Raw genomic sequence first — 20,720 nt, 5'->3', positions numbered from 1 at the left:
TTATTCAATATTCGTTGATTTAAACGAAATCCACGTATAATACTGCAGTGGTAAAATATTTTTCCTTTACCATATGCAAGAGATGATGCCGATATACGCGCCTAGAAGGAGAAAGTTCAAATAATAAAATGCCAGTTGCTCTTTGACTTTGTATACATATGTAGAGCATATTTAAAGGAATATTTGTATGAATAAGAAAAAAAATTGTCTCTAATTATATATCCACTTGTACATTAAACGTCACGGGAAATAGACGATATCTCCATGATCATTTTTATTCCAATTTAAGAGGCCGGTTTATATAAATATATATCTAGTACTTCAGTCAAACAATTGCGCAATTTACGTATTCAAAGAAAAAAGATAATGAGGGAGAGAGAGAAAAAAAAAAATATTTTACGCTGACGATATAATCGCTGGATAATATAGTAGTTATTTAATATTTGTAATTGCAGATTATATGACTTCCGAAATTTTCGCCTGCCACTTACTATAAAATGTTCTACACATTCAGTCTCACACCGTTTGATTCCATATATTACATCCTTGTCCATATGCATATCCGTGTGTTCAAGTACAACGTGTTCAAAAACCGTAGTTCACGCGAGATTATCGCTTTACATACTTGAAAGAGGAGCTCTGCAAATTTTTGGTGTGAATGTTTTCGTTTTTAAGTAACTATATTATATAATAATTAATAATAAAGATAAATATATATATATATATAATAATGAAAACGAAGGAAAGAATATGCAGAAAAATTATACAAATAATTATAATAATGTAATAATAATAATTAGAAGATGGCGGTTAATAAGTTATGAATTTTTGTAGCATACATTTTTATTTCGGTCTGCCAGGCCAATTTGTGTGTATACCAACAAATTGAAAACAACGTTACTGCGATAAAGAAGAAAAAGAAAAAAAAGATAATGTTAAAGGGGAAAAAAAAATGAAAAAGAACAAACAGATGTATTGTAACTTTTTGCATTTAGTATATAATACATATACCTATACCTTACTACAACCCTTATTATAGCATCTCTTTATTTATCGCAACATGCTCATCTTTGATTTTAGTACGAATTTTGTTAGTTGGTTTCGTGCATAAATAAGTCACATTTCCGGTGACCGTAATTGATTTTGCCGAAATTGCTAAGCACATTATGGACTCGTCATAAAATGTACATCTAGATAATGTATATACATATATATAGTATAGATGCGAAATTTATAATCATGTTTATACATAAATTAAATCTTATCGTCATTATGTATATATTAATGGAATTAGATATAATGCAAGCAAGATTTTAAAATATTTTTACTGCCGATTAGCATAACAAATTTCTTAATATCAAGACGTGAATTTCTAATTTCCATTAAAACAATAATTTTTTTAAATCTAGGCATGATTAAATCCAATTTTGATTCGATTATTAATAAGTTCACGCCAATTTTTAGAGCGTCACGAAATTTCTGATTAGAAATTAAAGCAACCCTCGCGAATATCGGTATCGAGTTGGAAGAAGAAAGTAAAAATTTTGCGGAGACAATTGTTATGCGCGAGTCGTACGCACATTGCGTAAGACGGATGCATAAGAGTGACAGCAAAGCATACGCGCGGCGGAAAGATCAGACGAGGGTGTAGGAAGAAAGAAAAAATGCACGCAGGAGATGAGATCATCTCTCCTCTCTGACCGCGCGCTCCGGACAACTCGACGCGATGCTGCGACGCGCCTCTGGTTCTGGCTTCTGGCGCAGTCAGTAACGGTCCAGCGGCCGATTTGGAGGGCTGTTTCTCGATCCTTCTTGAGAAAGAAAAGCCCCGGGTGAACGACAGAAAAAGCGGTTCGTGAGGAAAGCCAACGCGAGGTACGATCGACTTGTGACTTTTCGTCTTGTCAAGATCTTATCTTGACTTCTATCGTGCGGTTTCTATATTGATATATTTTTTATCACTGTTGTTATTTGTGTTAATTAATTAATATAATAGATCATTTATATCCAAATGCATGTTTATTTACTGTACGATATCTTGCGGATATTATCAGTATTTTTACAATTTGAAATATCATTTCGTATCTAAAATTTTCATATCTAATAAATTAATTAATCTGTCCAATTCTTTGATAGTTAAATTTGCTTTTTATATTATAAAAAAGATATACTTCTATATGTTAAAACACGAAGAGCTATCAAGAAATATTTCGAACTAATTCGATCGTTATTAATCTATAGAACATAATAATAGTAATATTTACAACTTTAAAAGTAAAAGTAATAAAATACATGTGTCAGACTTATGGTATATAGGGGACACCGTATCAAATAAATCAAATAACGCAGGTACCTGGACGTTTTGTTAGAATTAGAAAAATTGCACGTAGACACTCATGGAAATGAATAGACTGACAGTGGATTGCTTCTACGGTCAGAATTTATAGATATATACATAAAGGACCGTCATAAAAGACCCTTTTTACAGATAATTTCAGGATTTTTCAATTTCTAACGAAATTTCTTTAACTTTAAAAACTTTTAGAAACTAAATTTCTGTTAAACTTTCTTATCGCGCGCGCCAATTTATTTATAAATTCATAAATAAATAAATAAATAAAGATACATAATTCACATTCCGAATTACACACAAATAAATTGATTGAAACGAAAATAATATATTTTAAATTAATTACTGCGGCGAAAGCGTCTCATAAACATAGTATTAGTATGAGTCAGTTATAAAACTGTATACGATGAATACGTTTTATATCAGGCGTAGTCACAACTAACTTATCTCCTATTTTATATTATTCGGAAATCGTATCCTTTCTCAGACGGAAATCCAACATCCTTTGTTCATTGAGATACTCTTATTATACGGAGACCCAGAAAAGAAAGATGCTATATTATTATAATTGTTAATGAAAAGTCTCGCGTATGCATTTATAGTTTATGTAATGCTTAACTCACTCATTAAAATAATGCACTTATAATATAGAGTTATAAATAAGAAAATTAATTTGTATATGAAAGATAGCGTAAAATACGATATTCACAATTTTCTATTAATATAGATTTAAAATAGAATAGAATTTAAAATAGAATACTAATCGTCTTTCTGTGATTTTGTAACTTCGAACTATAGTAACACTCACATACACACAATCATTCGACCTCTTTTCATGGTATTCAAGATTAATTGTAAGATCGATAAAAAGCTTGCAAACGTACTCTTTTTTCAAATTTATTCCTTTGAAGAAAATGCACAGATATATATCATTCCTTTGAAAAACAAGATTAAAAAATGAGTAATAAGATTTAAAATCTTGAGTATCATAGATCAGATAATTCCTGGATTCTGTGAAAATTTGATTAAATTACGTATCATCACATTACACAATCTTGCAATAAATTTTTACAGCTCTGTTTTTCCAGAATAACTTCGTAGAAATGCATTTGAATAATTTTCATTAGGTTTTATATTATACATAGAGAGAATTTTCTCTTAGAATTTACTCTGAAAATTATGATAATCGTGAGACAATATGATATGGGAAGAATTTTATGAGAATTTCTCTGATTAATATTTATCACAATCTGTCACAATAAAATATAAAAAAATGTTTGATTAATTTTACTAAACTATATAGTAAAATTAATCAAACATATTTTCTATTTTATTGTGATAGATATTATTTTTTACTGTGATAGATATTATTTTTTACTGTGATAAATATTAATCAGAGAAATTCTCATAAAATTCTTTCCATACCATGTCCCACGATTACCATTTTCAGGATAAATTCTAACAATAAGAGAAAATTCTTTCTGTCTATATATCCTATACAGTTTCTTATATGTTCTACATACACATAATTCATATTAATATTAATTTGTGTATAAACTTCCTCGATGAGCAAATAACGACGACTTGGACGAGCAATTAAATGAATTGAATCAACGCATTCAGCTCGAATAATTCGTCAGCAAACTAATTAACTTTTAATTCCGCGTTGGTGGAGCTAACACTTGAACATGGGAAAGACAAGTTCCTGATGTTCCAAGCTTTATAGGATTATATGTTTCGTGGGCGTAATGGTTGACCTAAGTGGATGAAATGTTGAAAACAACGTATTTCCAGCATCTTACTACTACAACATACTAGCTTCTATATTATTTCATTTTACATTGATACATTCATCCACATTTTTTAATCTATACATTACTCTTTATTAATAAAATCAATTCGCTCTATATTTCTCTTCTCTCTCTTCTCTATATGTATATATGTATATATGTATATATATACGGATATAGATATAGGAATATGTATATATATTTATTTTTTTTCAGAAAGTAATACATTTGTTCCATATTAATTTATTCACGCATGTATCGATTTTAATTGAGACATTATTTATTATTATATTCCAAAATTATATATGTATGTAGGTATATTCATACACATATTGATTTGCTTTTCATTACAATCCGTATTGAAATAAATTGTACTTTGCGTTTCATCTGTTTTATCATTAGATCATTTATTGCATTGTATTTTAATTAAAATTAATTTTGCATTGTACTCTAATTAAAATTGCGAAAATCTCTGTGCGCACATTGATCAATCGGCGTATTACAGATCCTATTGGTAGCACGAATCATTAATTCCAGTTATTTCCATATAAATAATTTAAATAATATGAAGTTAAGTAATATTCGAGATGTAGCTTATTCGTTAAAATAAAATTCTCGTTCGTCTTTCGTCCGCCCACGCAAACGATTCGCCCACGTTAAGATAAAAAAAGGGGCCATGTGCCACGCGTGCGATTCCTACGCACATTGCGTGTACGATCATTACGCTTTCCGGAGAACCGCGCGACACACCGCGAACGCGCTGCAACGACGAGATGATGTCGAGCGGTCGCGAATCAGCATCCAGCTTCATCTCCGCGTGGAAAAGACGTAACCCTTCTCTCATTCAGTCTATATAAGTTGCGTATTAATAGCCACCGAAATAAAGTATTACGCAATTTTTCGCGGAAAGTTGTGACTGTTTTGATAAGATTAGCAGTCTTTCTGGATGTACACATTACGACATCAATTATTAATCCAATGGCCAGTTCTCATTTATCATTTCTTTATGATTTGATGTATTAAAACCTGAATATAATTAATATATATTCACTTTTTTATTTATACATTGAAATATAAGGATGTGTTTGCATTTTGGATAGAAATTCTCTCGAAAGTAATTATGCACAATCGAATATCAACATGTTGCTTCTTTTTACATTAATTTTTTTTCTCAATAAAAAATGTTATTTTAGAGAGAATTAATTTTCTATAAATGACGATCATTATTTAATGAAAATTACATCGGATAAGCACGGATTTGGAATTTCCACCAATTATTCGTGAATTGTGGTAATTACCCTCTCATAACATAACATAATTATACTTATTATATCTATGGTCTTTTTCATGCCAGAGAAATGAAAAAACGTAGCACAAATTGTCTTTTGACTACAAAATTCATGAACTAATCCAACATTAACTTAACAAACCATAGACATCTCAAATGCAATTAGGCAGAATTAAAGCTCGACAGTGAACGTAATGTGTTTAACTCATGGACGACTCGGAAACGCTTGTGTTTTATTAACCGAACACTGATACATGGTATCATCGCGAGATATTTACGTTCCAACGACATGTATACATCGTAAGTTTTTTGTAAATATTTCACATGTGTGCGTTGAATCTGTCATCGCTCTTTTTCTCTTTCTCTTTATATAATTGTCATTTTATTTATATTAAAATAAAAAATATGATTGAAAACAACATGACAACTAGGCAAAAAAAAAAAAATTTTATATAAGTAACATTAATGGTATCTGTTTTAATTTATAAATTCAGAAGTATTGCTCATCTTATAGATAATAATCATGTAACATTCAAATATTAAATATGTTTCTTATTAAGTTAAAGATTTTACAATCACATGATTGAGATATAAAGCGAATTCGATCATGTTCAAATTTCATCGCTGACGAAGGCAGCATGCGATTGCTGACGTTATACCGCGTGCGTCCTTCGTCGTCGTTAAAATGCAATAATGAGGCGACATCGTGACCGATTATTATGTCATATGCATCCGCAAAAGGTGACGAGAATGAAGGAACGAAGTCGCGCGGATTAAAAGCGCGCTCGAGATCCGCTCGTCCGGATGTATCTCTGTGAAACGCGATTCTTGATTTTTAAATATATATATATATATATCTAGGTTATCGCTTCGTTGCTCCTATTAAGGTCCACAAGATTTATCGTTGGTCTCGGGTTGACCCGCGTTCATCGGTGCGTGCGTGCATGCGTGTTCGCGTTACGCAGTCGACTTAAGTAGATTTTTCGAACGACTCACTCTCTCTCGTCTTTCGTGCCAACGTCAATTGAGAACGTCGTGGTAATAAAGCAATGGACGCGAGAAATGGATGGTTGATTTATTTACACATTCAGACTCGCTTGCACCCGATTTAGCCCAGGGATATTAACCCGTTTCGACACCGAGGCTTGGATCTATTCCGAGAAAAATCTGAATTTTTTTATTTTTCACGGTATTGAAATGTGCAGAATTCGAAGGCTATCGGAAATTTTTTTGATAAATTACTCTGAGTCAGCTAGAAGAGGAATGAGACCTTGATAACTCAAGTCGGGATCGTACTTAAAAAAATAGAAGAGTTAGTTTTTTAGCTCTCCGTTTTGTAGCGATAACTGATACGATTTTGCATTCCAGAAGCTATTAAACTTTAAGACTGAGATCATCTTCTCTACTCTATATTCATTAATTTAAGGGAGATGCATCGCGCATATTCATCGATATCAATTTGTCATAGAAATCGCAATGCGGGTGAAGCTGCAGCTACTGTTGGTCGCGTTGGTCCTGGCGGTCCTGATAGTGGACGTGTCTGCCCAACAGGTATTACTATCGTTCAACGACACGTTTAATCAATTATCATAAAATCTTTTCAATTTTGTCACAAAGTCGCATGCAAAAAAAAATTTTAATTCAAAGATGTAATAATTAAATTGAATTCTCGTCTTTCAAATTCTTCCAACAATTTTTCCCCCGTGTGTTACGTATAAATTATTTAAAATACAATACTCTATAAAAAGAAGAGAATATTGGTTATATATAAAATTATTGGACTATCTTCTATTGTTTAAAATATAAAAAATACAAGAGAGAGAAAGGGCAATTTAATCGAATTTAATCTGTATCGATTCTCAGCGCAGACGGAAATATCGACATCGTACGACTACAACGGAGGTACCTGTGCAAGATGAGATCATGAACATGCTGGAAGCTGATGAAATAGCCGAGGAGGCGGAGGACGCTGAGGTCACTCTCGAAAATGGTAGAAACGAGGCTGGATCGAAGCAGCAGCTCCAGGCAGACCCGTGCCTGGACAAACACTGCGGCGCTGGTCGCGTTTGCAAGGTTCGTCGAAAAGAAAATATTTTTTATACAAATTCTAATATAATTGCCATACAACATATGGCAAACAATAAAGATTGATTCATGCGTGTTGCGAATAATTAGCTTAAAAATATTTGTCCTAGATAATTTATCCTAAATTAAATTTTTTAATCTTTAAGATTCTTAAAAAATCTCGAAGCTCTCACTTGAGTTTATTTGTGATCTTTCATCAGATCTTTTTTTATCATCTCCAACGTTTAATATTCAATGAAGCAAAAATGCAAAAATAAATAAAATGTAAGGAATCAGAAAGAGTGCATCTCTTAATATTTCAATACCCTGTAAGAATTTAATATTCTTTTTATGCGATAGACGATATAATAAAAAGGAGAATGTTTTGTGGAATTTCTTCGATTTTATTTTAGAATACGGAGAAGGGAACGGCCGAGTGCATTTGCGTGGAACTCTGTAACCAGGAGGTCGATCCGCGCCGCAAGGTCTGCACCAATTATAATGAGACCTTCGGCAGCGACTGTGAGGTCTATCAAGCACGTTGCTTTTGCGATACCGGTGACGCCAGGTGTAGGGGTCCCGACTATCAACATGTTCACATCGAGTATTATGGCGAATGTCGACAGATGCCCGTAAGTATTATTCCGTTACAGGTATGACGCTTTTCATACCGTTAATTGTAAATGGGAAACTGAAACCTCAATTATTTTAGTCTTTTGGAAAAATATCTATATCGCTTTTCAAAAACCGTATTTTTCTAGGAACAAAATTTTGTTAAACAAAAAATCACACTTTTACGAATTTGTATTCTATAGAAAAAAAATATTTGTTTGTGCATCTATCTATTTTTATAAACAAACATTTGTTTTTTTTCTTGATTGAAAAAGAAAAAGCCAGAGATTTTTCAAATTCAAATGTTTCGTTATTTCTTTTTTCCAAATATTTGTTTCTCGATACAACGAACACGCTCCGATTTATCAATATGATATATGATCTATTTATCTATTATTATCTATTACTTTTATACAGCAAAATAATGTTGCAATGATTGCTATGATTACGTAAACAATGTTTTTACTAACCGACGTATTCGCCCTCATAGATTTAAGATTAAAAAATTATTTAGAGATAAAATTTTTATCGATTCTCTCGAAATCTTTTCAAAATGCTTTTCAGATCACTTTATAAATGTTAAATTTGTTTGTCGATGCGCGCAGATGTGCAAGGAAGAGGACAGGGTTGATTTTCCCAGACGAATGCGCGACTGGTTGTTCAATATCATGCGCGATTTGGCGGATCGTCAAGAATTGCCATCGCATTATCTGAAGATGCAACGCGAGGCCGAAACCAATCACACATTGCGTTGGGCGAACGCGGCTATTTGGAAATGGTGCGACCTGGACGGACATCCGCACGATCGAACGGTGTCCAGGCACGAGCTCTTCCCGATCAGGGCACCTTTAATGGCCCTCGAACATTGCATCGCACCCTTCCTTGACTCCTGCGACACCGACAACGATCATAAGATTACGCTGATCGAGTGGGGCAAATGTCTAGAGCTCAACGAGGTATTTATATCTTTTTCTCCTGACTATTTCCTCCTAAACGAGAAAGAATATTTTATTACACAATGTGTCAAACATTTTTTACATAAACTCTCCATTCACATGTGCAATATTTCTGTTTATTTTCTAAATAAAATATTCTTTAATGCAATTCTAAATAGTAATGATATTAATGATGATATATAGAAATATTAAAAAATCAGATTAATCGGGCATCTGTATTAGGTAGAATTATGTAAAATTATTATCCTTCGACAAGATTTTTCTGACATTGCGTGATATAATTAATTCTGACAGCATGAATAATTATAATTTCAGGACGACATAGATGACAAATGCGATGAGTTAGCCGAGGCGAATCATGAGCATTAGAGAAATGCTGAATCCTTCTCCTCGGAGAAGGATACGAGAAAGACGAGCGCGAGCGACAGTACGAGACAGAATAGATACGGAACACAATAGCAGGACGGGCAAACGGTCAAGGAAGGCGCAAAGGGCGCAGGTGACGTGCAGGAAAGGAAAGGGCAGGGCAGGGCAGGGCAGGACATGGCAGGGAGGATGGATAAAAATGGCGGGAAAAATCGTCGCAAACACGCATGTGCGGATGCAGTAGCACGCAGGTCCGCACGCATCGACGAGTCGATACCGCGCGACGAGGCATCGTCGCGATGCCGATATACCTTGGTCCCCTCGTTACATATATGCCAAGCAACCAACAATCGAACTGCTTCAACTGCGCTCCTCAATAATATAAGCCTCATCGTTGCGGATTGATGCAATTCGCAATTATACAATCGATTTACGCAGATATACAGGGAGAATTCAAATTCCAATATGCAATCGAACGTTGATGCATCTCGATACTTACAGTCGCATGATTCAATTAATTCGAATTCAAGTCGAAGGAACTATACGATTCAAGGTGTACGTACAACTAAACCATGCAAGAGCAGATATTCGCTCTTTCCAGGCGGAGAAATACAAAGGATTCGATTTAGAAATAATTTGGAGAATTTGAATTCGGATAAAGGGAAGATGTATCTCTCAATTATAAACGTATAAATAGAACGTAAATGATAAGTAAATTATAATAAATAGAATTTGTCATTTAAAAGAAGAGAAAATTTTTCGAGAAATAGTCATGCGACTGTAAAGTTAAAAATAAATATAAGTGGACTATTGGACTTTTTATCGACAAATCGAGATATTTGAATAGTACGAATTACATAATATTTACTCACCATTTTATGATCGCCTCGCCATGTTATTAATTGTCCGTTTCGCCGTCCAACAATAGATCCATAAAATTGATCGTAGAAATTAATTCTCCTTCCGAGAACCAGAGAGAATGTTCCGTCTTCCGAGAGAATGTATACTGTTCTGAAATATATATTACGAAATTAGATCACGCGTTAGATCACAAGGTTTAATTAATATAAAAATTCGCGTTCGCGCTCCTTCTAGTATCTCATTTTCATGTTTACTCCGTAGCAATATATATTTTCTATATACAAAATTTTTGTATAAAATCAGTGCCTTTTTAAATGCCAATAAAGAGCAATAATTACCGTTTGTCCGCTTTTTATTTTCACGCAATATCGTGATGCACATATATTCTAGATTTTCGTTCTTTATAAATTTATTATTCTTCCTTATTCTTTTTTTGTTGTAACAAATATGTAATTTAATCCGTTTAAAGAAATGTAATTAAACCATATATCATAGAATATTCTAACAATATATTTCTCTATGATCTATATATTGTGTTGCATTTCGATTTATTATTTTTCAAAATTAAGATATTTCTGTTATTAATATATGAAAATATATTTTTTAAATTAACGTATACCATATATAGCTCTATTAATGAATATTATTGCAAGAAATAATATTTGTCAAATAAAGTTTTGTAAACATATATTTTATATTAGAATCTTTTTATATATTATTGTGAGTCAATATTATTCACTTAGTCACATTAAATGTGTAAAGACAGCTTTTTGTTATTTGTAATGAGATTGGAACACCTGTTTTAATAATAGTAAAAAATTGTTTTCAATTTATATATCCAAACATTAGAAATAGATTTCGATATTGTAAAAAGAGAGTGTGTATATATATATCGAAATCTATTTCTAATATAAAATTATATATATATATATAAAAGTACATATACATAAAGGATGAAGTTGGCAATTATTATAGTAGTACATTTCACAATACGTACGCTTGTAACGCGTAACGTCGAAAAAGTCATCAACAATAAATATACGGCTTGATTTACCCAGTTTTTTATATCGAGATACATAAACGAATTACAGTAAGTATACTCTACCTTGTTTTTACTTCATTTTTATTCATACGACCCGTCGTATCTTATCGACGAGCATATAACGACGAACGACGAGACGACCAGGAATTGTTCACGCATATAAGTACGCGTGACGCGCACGAGTCTTGGCCGGAAACGTCTTCGCCATAGACTCATGTTTATACATAGATTATGCGTTTTCACTGGATGCAAGAAATCAGTATCAGAGAGAATAACAGAATAGAAAAGTCAGAAAAGAGACAGAATAATAGAAAATCAAATATATTTTCGAGTAATCGGGAGAGAAAGAGAGGATTCGACTCTCTATCGTTCTTTTTCACTAATGTCGTCCATTCGTTTTCACAATAGAAGCGCGCATGTCTATCTATAGTAACTCCATAGTCTATGCTTATACAGGCAGACTCGCGAACTCGTCGAGTGCGCCGCCAGACGGCGCTCGGTTCGCTCGCCGCTCGGCTCCCATTGGCTGGCGCTCGGTCACGTGATGCGACCGCGGGACGCGTCAGTAGCGCCAAGCGCATTTGGCGGGCTCGTCGCGTTTAGACGGCGTCGTTCGTGACTGCTCGCAAGTCTTTCGTGCTGTGTGTGTGCCGAATATCCACGTCGCGCAATGGTGAGTATCCGCGTGTTTTTGACGCGCGCGACGGCCATCCGCGACCGCCGTCGACGTCCCCGCGCGCGGCGGACCCTGCCCCGTGCACTGACGGAGTTTCGCGGCTGCAGCTCGCAAATTAACCGTGATTTTTGTGTCCGAACAGGCTGGCGGTAAGGCGGGCAAGGACTCGGGCAAGGCGAAGGCGAAGGCGGTCTCGCGCTCGGCTAGGGCCGGCCTGCAGGTGAGTCGTTACGTGAGACGTCGAACGTGTTGTTACGGCTCGGCGGAATCGATTCGGAGCAAACACGCTCGTGCTCTTCGTCGCTCGCGCGTACTCGACCGATTAACGGTTTCTTCTTCTCTCTCTCGCGCACGGCTTTACAGGTTAAATCATCATGGTTGGCGCGAAAAATCCCGGCCGACTCTAGGCACTCGCGACCGGCAACGAGCTTCTCGGCGTCTCGCTGCTCGCCCGGATACGTCGCCGCGTTTCTCGCTTTACACGCGTCACGTCGAAGCTTCGAGAAGCGAGCGTGCGGAGACGGTTTATTTTTCGAATATGTCGCGTGCGGCGAGCGACCGTTTTCAAACGCGCGAGTGAGAGAGCCGGGAGAGACCGGCCTCTTCGATTAAAATTACTCGTTCCCCGGGATCGTTTCGGCGACGATTAGCAGACTCTTCGGCGACCTCGGCGACGCGCTGTAAATCGCCGATCAATTTTTGCCGCGCAAAAATGTTATTTCTCGTCGCGATCGCGCCAATTCGACTTTTGTGTACAATCGGAAGCTCCGTCTCAGACGAGCGACGCGAGCGAGGCGTCGTTTCCGTTCGCGTTTGTTGTTTCCGTCCCTGCGGTTGTCATCGATACACTGGACGCCGGCTTCTTTTTTTTTTCTTTTTTTTAAATATTTGTGTACCGTGTTTACGTTCATCGCGACGATATTCGAGAATATATAGATAACGACCATCGCGTGCACCGGCATTTATCCATCGACTTAATCACCTCGTGCCGATTACACGGAATTATTTAATACGATTTGGCGGTCGGATCGAATCGACGAGGCGCGAGAAGTGCAAATTCGAACGGCTCTTCGGTCTATCCATTCGTCAATCGCGCGTCGTTTTAATCGTAATTATCTCATCGATCGGCTCGTGGTTCATCATATTAAACGCACATAAGAGGCATCGCGAATTTTTAGATTATTATCGCTCTGTAATAAAATTCGTACGCCTCGTCGAACAGGAATATTCCTTCCCTCTCTTGCTCTCCCTTATTCCCCCTGCCATTCGACGCGAAATGCAATTTTACACTAATATATTTCGATGATACGTGTGGCAAAACTCCATCGAATGAAATCGAAGTTCTTACATAATACAGAACGTGTTCGAAAGCAGTCATATCTAGCGAAAAAGATATTATTTTTTTTCCAAACCTGATAAACCTTTCTTCACCACACAAATTCAAGTGAACGCGATTTTTTACTTAATTTACAATTATTGTAAATTATTACGCGATTGCAATATAGATTACTGGATAATTAAATATTAATATTTAATCATTTCATCAAGTTTGCTCGTAATAAAAGTTAGCAGCCGCAAAGTTAAATGCTTTTTAATAATTTTGGAATTTTAGATTTATACATTCTCCGTTTGATTTAATTGAAACTGGTTTAATAGAAATCCGAGTACTTTTAAATATTTAAATATTTCCCTTCGGTTGATAAAAGAAATGGAATAATACATGTCTAGGAATTAGCGTTATCGTTATTTGTGAGGAGAGAGAATTACAACAATTAATTTTGTTTCTGATACGTTATCATGTGTCGTTTCCACCGTCGTGATTAAAATTCTTAGTTAATTAAGGTTTCTTAGTAAATTAAAGTAAAGCACAATCTGTCCTTCGAATGGTAATTGAATGTCCGTCTTTTCCATGTCCACATCGATGAACAAAATCCACACGTCCACCTTCCACATTTGACATAAAAACGCAGTCCAACATTCTTTGTCTACGAAGATCACAGCACGGCTACATTTAGCTGATTTAGCGCTAAATGCGGCATGTGAATAGGGACCTGAAGTGGCGGGCACCTACGTTACGAGTCGATATTACTGCGCGATAATTTCGTCGCTAATAATATTTGGCAAATAAGATTACTTGGAGATATAGTTCGTATCCGGAAAGAGATCAGCATGTCTACAAGATATCTTCCGAGACATTTCGCCGACGAACGTCAGACAAATTAATTATGCTTCGATCGTATTTTGAAACATACATATGTACAGGACGTGCAGAAATTAATCATATTAGAAGAGCTTCAATTGACAGCTAAATATTTTTGTTACACGATGTGATTCATTGAATGATACCTTTGTGAAAACACGGGTATGTTTAGTGTGTGCTTGGAAGATAAAAAAATTTTTAACTACTTTTGTGGACTATATCGTGTCTTAATCTTATCTCGAAGTTAAATGTATTATGATTAGAATAATAAAGAAAACGTATGCTCGTGTGATACGATCTGATAAATGTGGACGAATAAAAAATGATACAATTATGTATAAAATTCAAATTTTGATTAATTTTTTAATTTTCTCGGCTGCTAGATAGACGCTTCAGATTCTTATTTTCATCGATCTCAGTCTTATATATATTTCATGGAAGCGCGATATTTCGACATGTCGATCGTGTATGTACTCGGTATCAGCGGTGACAAAATTATTGTGCAACAATATCGACCATGCCTAGGGGAGAAAGGAGGGGAGAGGGGAAAGCAGGCATTTACGAGAGTGTCATGCAATCGACGCGCGAGAGAGAATCCACGAACGGAATTTTAGAGCAACGATCGGGATGCGCCTTTAGAGCGAGATTCTCTCAAACGCGTCTCTGGGCGTACATCGGATGACGAAACTTCGTGCCAAAAGCTGTAGTGCGCGAGAGAAGGAGGGAGAGAAACGGATAGAAGCAGAGGCGGAAGAGAGAGAGAGAGAGAGAGCCAAATCGTAACCGCTCGATATTCGTAGCGTGAGAACGAGATGAGGTCCGATATTCGCGCGCGTTTTCGGCGAGGGAGTGGAAAATTCCTGCTCTCGTCGGAGAAATATAGCACAGACACAAAGCGACGCGAGATACCGAAATGACGAGGCGGAATGTGTGCGTTGGCGCGTTATTTCCGCGAAAACGGAACCCGGGTCGACGACGACGAGTTTCGATGAGGCTGGACGACGATCCCGGGCTCGCCGTCTCGCGGAACGTGTCGCGGAAATCCATGTCATCGTTTATCGCTCGATATTCAACCTCGTCGAGAGCTGCTGACGCCGTGACCGATGACCGGATGTCGCGTGGACGGATAGTAGACGCGTGCGTAAATCTCGTCCGAAAAACATTCGGCTCGTGGACGACGACGTCGTCGGTACAAGTTCCGGCAGAAGTCACTAGACGCATCGTCAGTGGCGAATTAAGACACGCGAGGACACCGGGCGTGAATTAAAATTTCGATAAAAAAATTTCGAAGTAATTAATCCCAACTATTAACGTCGTTATTCATATTGATATAGATAATGAAATACTAATTTCTGCTCTCGTATATCGATTGTATCACACACGAAGAATATCCCTCATTGATTAATATTATATTATCGCTCATCATATTGTCATATATTATTCATTATTCTACATATATATACTTGTGTAAAATATTTTAATATAAAATTTTCCGATCATAAAAGTTGTCAATCGACAGTAAATTATTGATTTTGAGACTAGCATATTTAAGATGACAGTAGGAAAAAATATTGAATCAATATTAAATATTTTAAATCTTTATATAAAGATTTATTAATTATTTTTTAATGTGATTTGTAATATACCTTTTTTAAATAAATTGTTTGGAGTCTTAAAAGATTCATAGAAATCTAGAGAAACGTCTTGTGTATTGGAGAAAAAACTGCTTCTATAACTCAATGATTGTGAATACATATTAGCTGAGAGTGTTTGCTCTGAGAACTACGTTCGGATCAAACATTATTTATATAGTTTATTCGCTAGATATATACAGGGTGTTTTTTAGCATGTTACGAACGACTGCTCACTTTACCAAGAAACGCTTAAAATGATCTGCCTACTCCTAAACACATATCTTTAAATATATCTAATGCATCACAAATTATTTCACAATTTTTAAGCAGTTTTATAAATTCAAATAAAATATAAATGTTAAGAAATTTACATAAATTAAAAAGATTTATAAAATTTATATACATACATATATATATTTTTTGTCATTTTTATATTTAATCCAGAGTTTTTATATATTATATCCTTTCTATATAATCAAGAAATATTCTATATACACAGAATGTTACTATATAACTTCGTTAATTTTTTTTCCACGATTTTATTTAATTAGATTTATTATTCATTACGTCAGTATTTATAATATTTTTGCTTTATTGCCAGTATTTACAATACGTTTGCTTTTTATTTATTCTATCGTTATTCAAATTGTTTTAAGTCTTTTATTTACTTTAATGTGTGTTATTCAAATTCAATGTTCAGCAACATTGTGAATAAAATGCATATATAAAACTAATATTTCTTATACGTTTTTTCTTGTTATGTCATATCTACCATGCTGTCATTGATAATTATATAAATAGTATTTATTTTGTGATAGAACTCTCTCTCAAAATAGATTGGATACAATGCAAAATTTCTAATTCGGTACCAAATATATTTTACGTGTATTATTGATAATATTCAAGAAAGAGAGAAAAATATGATGTAACGTAATAATTGTTGATCAAATTATAAAATTTATTATAACTACGAATATCTTTGTTTTGCGAATTTTCAATTTTACAATTCAATCAGATGTATGATCGAGCTTTTTGTATCACTACACGTATTATGTACATTCCTGCGTATCATAGTGTAACGTTAGTTTTTTTCATCAGTCTTTAAAAATATATATATATGTATGTATATGTATATATGTTTGTATATACCGTCTGTCCAATTACGAATACGTTCTTGTTTCATTTGACTCGTGTCTGGAGTAAAAAAAAAACGTAGCTAATTTAGTGGTTTATTGCAGTTCCCAGTGGGCAGAATTCACAGGCATTTGAAAAACAGAACCACGAGTCATGGTCGAGTAGGCGCTACTGCGGCAGTGTATAGCGCAGCCATTTTGGAATACCTCACGGCCGAGGTAAGTGAGTGTGTGTATGTATGTGTGAGTGAGTGAAAGAGAAAGAGGGGAGAGAGAAGAGAAAATGCGAGAAAGATTGTAATTGATTCTGAAATTGAAACTAAAGCTCTCCATTAGATCCTGCGAGAGATTGAGTATATATCAATATAATAACGTAACAATAAAAATATAAAAACATTTACAAAAAATGACGAGCTATTAAGAGAAGGGAAATGAAATGTGTGTAAGGAGCGAACAGTAAATACATATTACAAAATGATAACGATGAAATAGATGATCAAAATGTAAGGATAAGATTGAAGATTAAAAGAAACTTTAACATGTTCGGCGTTGAAAAATTGTTTCAATTGTTATTGCGTTGCAATACATTAGTGCTATTAATATCTAATCATTAATTATTAAATTATATATTTCTTTTCTCACCACAGTTACATTTAATAATTTATTTGATATAAATGTAAGTTTTTTTTAAATTTACGATAATTGTATTACGTCTGTGTGTAATGTAATTAATTGAACATAAATATATTTAATAATTAAATATTAAATATCGAATAATCTTTGCGGCAGCGCAAAACGCGAAAAGAGGAAGAAAGACTGAATAATGAATAAAGAGAGAGAATGTAGATATGCGATAGAGAACAGCTGTTATAAACAGCAACGTCACAGAATGCAGAGGGCATTGCAGTCGTCAAAACAACATGGCTTATTTTCCCGCTTTTTTTTAAACGAAATTCATGGTCAATTAAAAATATCAGGACATTACATGCTTATTGAGATTAAAATTTTCAAGAAGTTTATTTTATTTAGCAAACAATATATAATTTGTATAATTTATTATTTTCTTTTATTTTTTATGTGATTATAATTGTTATCGATATATTATATACATGTTTTGTTTATTCATTAACAATTTTATTCCATTATTTATCTGTACACCTCTTTGAGAGTTTCTTTAAAAAATATTGTTATGTAAAAGAAATAACACTAGCTAACATTGTAAACCTGTTTGTTAGTTGTGATAATTATTTGAATAATTATTAAAGGCAAGAAAAGAAAGTGAATATAATAATAAAAAGAAATATTAGATATATATATTGTGCTTGAGATTGTGTTTGTCAGATATTTTTGCTTTTATTTTCAACTGATAGAATTCTTTTGTTAAGCTTTGAAATATTTAGAATTACTAATCTTTCAAACTATAAAATTTTTGAATAATTTAATAGATTTATTGCGTCATTATATGTAAATAAAAGTAAAGAATATGATATAAAGAGAGAAAAAAATTACATATATAAATATGTATTAATCGATCAATTGTCTTACAAAAATAGTAACTTTAATTTGTATTCATATCACAAGAGTTTAAAATAACAGTTATATAATTGAATCTGAATAAACATACTAGTGAAAATAATATTAATTTTAAATGTCTTACGTATAATAATTTGCATTTATTATAACGATGCAAGATTTAAGGCAAGACTGATGTTGGATACATAATTGAATAGATAATATGTAATATGCGTTAGTGAAATTAATATTATTTTTAAATGTGTTATTATATGATCGTGCTCCAAAGTTTCTATTGTTAAACTTTGAAAGTTGAAATACTTTATTAAATAATTATAATTTTTTCTGTTCAGGTATTGGAATTGGCGGGAAATGCATCAAAGGATCTGAAAGTCAAACGTATTACACCTAGACATCTGCAACTTGCCATACGTGGTGATGAAGAATTAGATAGTCTCATTAAAGCAACTATTGCAGGAGGAGGTATTTCTTTTATTATTATTGTTTTTGTATAACCTATAATTTATACTAATTATTAATGCGTAACTTAATTGTCAATATATAACTTTAAGAATTATTAATTTTATTATTAATTGAGGTAATAATATAGTGTAGCAGTTTGTACTCTTGTGTTATCAAAGTTTTTGTATACATTTTAGTTATTATACAAAATTTTAATATTTTTCTTCACATAATTTACATTGATAAAAATGCAAAAATTTTATGCGTGTTTCTTATTTGATTATAGGTGTCATTCCACATATCCACAAATCGCTTATTGGCAAGAAGGGTTCGCAGAAGCCAGCATAATTTAGCGATAATTGATATTGAACATTTCAAGATTCGTGGGCAAATGGGAGGATGGAAGAGTTGATCCAGTGTTTGTTGACAAAGTGTACCTAGGTTACTAAATCGATGAGGAGACTGGCGTGATATATACATAGAGATATATATAGATATATAAATAAAACAGTATATTGATATAATTTAATATAGATAAAAATGAGAGTAAAGAAAAGACAAATGTTCATCATACAATTGACAAATGGGCAAGACAGGGAGAATTGTAGACCGAGAGTAGGAAATTTTTAGTGTGTTGCGAGCGATGCGTTGTAGCATGGCTTGCTCGAGATAACGACAGTCTTTGGTACAGTTTGCAATTTACGAACACTGCGGAAGCATCAGAAGGCGTGTGAAAACGTCTTCAATTACTATGTTTAATTATTTACGATATATCGCGAAGCTATCGATTCTTTTACCGAATCATTTGTGCTTAATTTTATTTCATTTAAATCGTTTTTAAATTGCGTCACGTACTGTCAAAGATACGTTTTGTTAATTTGTTTTTAAACAAAGTATCATTTTCGACAATTTATCTTCACAAAAACATTAATGTACGACGTTGTAATTTGGTTTATTATTTAACGTTTAAACAAATTTTAACACGCCAGTGTGCGATATTCCAACATATGGATTAAGCAGTAAAGATTTCCTTATCGTCGGATTCATCACAGCAGCAAAAAGAAAAAGAAAGAAAAAGAAATGCAAGGCGGACGTTTACACATGTAACTTCCGAGTTTATGACTCGAATGACTCCACATTTTGCCAAATGTGTATAGAAATATATGATAAAGTTTTCAATCTTCGAACTGCTATTTAAATATCTTAAAATTTCTTTGCTCTTTTACTAGTATACAAGTTTTTTGCGCGTTTTTCCTGTCAGAATCACAATACAGTCATTATAAAAATCAATTCCAGAATTTTGACAGTTTAATTATGATTCAAAGTGTACCAAGAGTTTTTAGTTAAATGTAGAAAGCTCATGTAATAATTGATAAAATCATCGAACATTTTATGCCTCAAACATGCAAAATTAAACAAATCTTTCACTTTGATAAAATAATTAAACTTTAAATTGTTTAATTCTATTACAAATTCTTTGGACATTACAATCTTAACAATAGCGAAGACTGACACTTCAGCTCTTGTAAAATATAATCTGAGATAGATATAGAAATACGATTCAAGATATTTGATTTTTGCTTTAATCATTTTCTTTTTTATTTTGATGTTTGTCACTTCTTCGTTATCTGTATGATTTAGCATAATTTTTACTGTACCTTTACGGAATAACGCACCGTATATTAAACACCAGCCATATGTAAAACGTTCATTTTTTCATAATAAAGATAAATTTTATTACTAAATATTCCTTGAAAAAACTATAAATTACTAC

General features: G+C 33.6%; 2 protein-coding genes and 1 long non-coding RNA gene across 3 annotated transcripts; 2 read left to right on the top strand and 1 right to left on the bottom strand.

The window, feature by feature from the left end:
• The first annotated feature begins 1,720 nt into the window (after positions 1-1,720).
• On the top strand, positions 1,721-10,629 carry Sparc (secreted protein, acidic, cysteine-rich). Its single transcript, XM_083036651.1, has 6 exons — positions 1,721-1,875; positions 6,897-6,979; positions 7,292-7,501; positions 7,906-8,124; positions 8,710-9,060; positions 9,376-10,629. The coding sequence occupies exons 2-6, from the start codon at positions 6,905-6,907 to the stop codon at positions 9,427-9,429; spliced, it is 909 nt and encodes a 302-aa protein (XP_082892777.1). The 5' UTR covers positions 1,721-1,875; positions 6,897-6,904; the 3' UTR covers positions 9,430-10,629.
• Positions 10,299-17,150, bottom strand: LOC145935377 (uncharacterized). Its single transcript, XR_014425211.1, has 3 exons — positions 16,989-17,150; positions 11,393-11,571; positions 10,299-10,437 (listed from the first exon to the last, which is right to left on the bottom strand). It is a non-coding gene; the product is annotated as an uncharacterized LOC145935377 (long non-coding RNA).
• On the top strand, positions 11,893-20,719 carry His2av (Histone H2A variant). Its single transcript, XM_083036658.1, has 5 exons — positions 11,893-12,002; positions 12,148-12,225; positions 17,078-17,191; positions 18,838-18,967; positions 19,233-20,719. The coding sequence occupies exons 1-5, from the start codon at positions 12,000-12,002 to the stop codon at positions 19,292-19,294; spliced, it is 387 nt and encodes a 128-aa protein (XP_082892784.1). The 5' UTR covers positions 11,893-11,999; the 3' UTR covers positions 19,295-20,719.
• Position 20,720: the final 1 nt, after the last annotated feature.

This window comes from Prenolepis imparis, unplaced genomic scaffold, assembly GCF_030444845.1.
Source record: "Prenolepis imparis isolate NDT839.2.m4 unplaced genomic scaffold, iyPreImpa1.0 SCAF_4, whole genome shotgun sequence".
Classification (NCBI taxonomy): domain Eukaryota; kingdom Metazoa; phylum Arthropoda; class Insecta; order Hymenoptera; family Formicidae; genus Prenolepis; species Prenolepis imparis.
Note: the sequence above shows the minus strand (reverse complement) of the source record. Positions and strands in the feature narration are given on the sequence as shown.

Bases quoted from the DNA above. Each gene is read 5' to 3' on its own strand.
- Sparc (XM_083036651.1), top strand. From the start codon at position 6,905: ATGCGGGTGAAGCTGCAGCTACTGTTGGTCGCGTTGGTCCTGGCGGTC. The intron at 6,980-7,291 runs GTATTACTATCG...ATCGATTCTCAG, and splicing joins TGGACGTGTCTGCCCAACAG to CGCAGACGGAAATATCGACA. The intron at 9,061-9,375 runs GTATTTATATCT...TTATAATTTCAG, and splicing joins AATGTCTAGAGCTCAACGAG to GACGACATAGATGACAAATG.
- His2av (XM_083036658.1), top strand. The intron at 17,192-18,837 runs GTAAGTGAGTGT...TTTTCTGTTCAG, and splicing joins TGGAATACCTCACGGCCGAG to GTATTGGAATTGGCGGGAAA. The intron at 18,968-19,232 runs GTATTTCTTTTA...ATTTGATTATAG, and splicing joins AGCAACTATTGCAGGAGGAG to GTGTCATTCCACATATCCAC.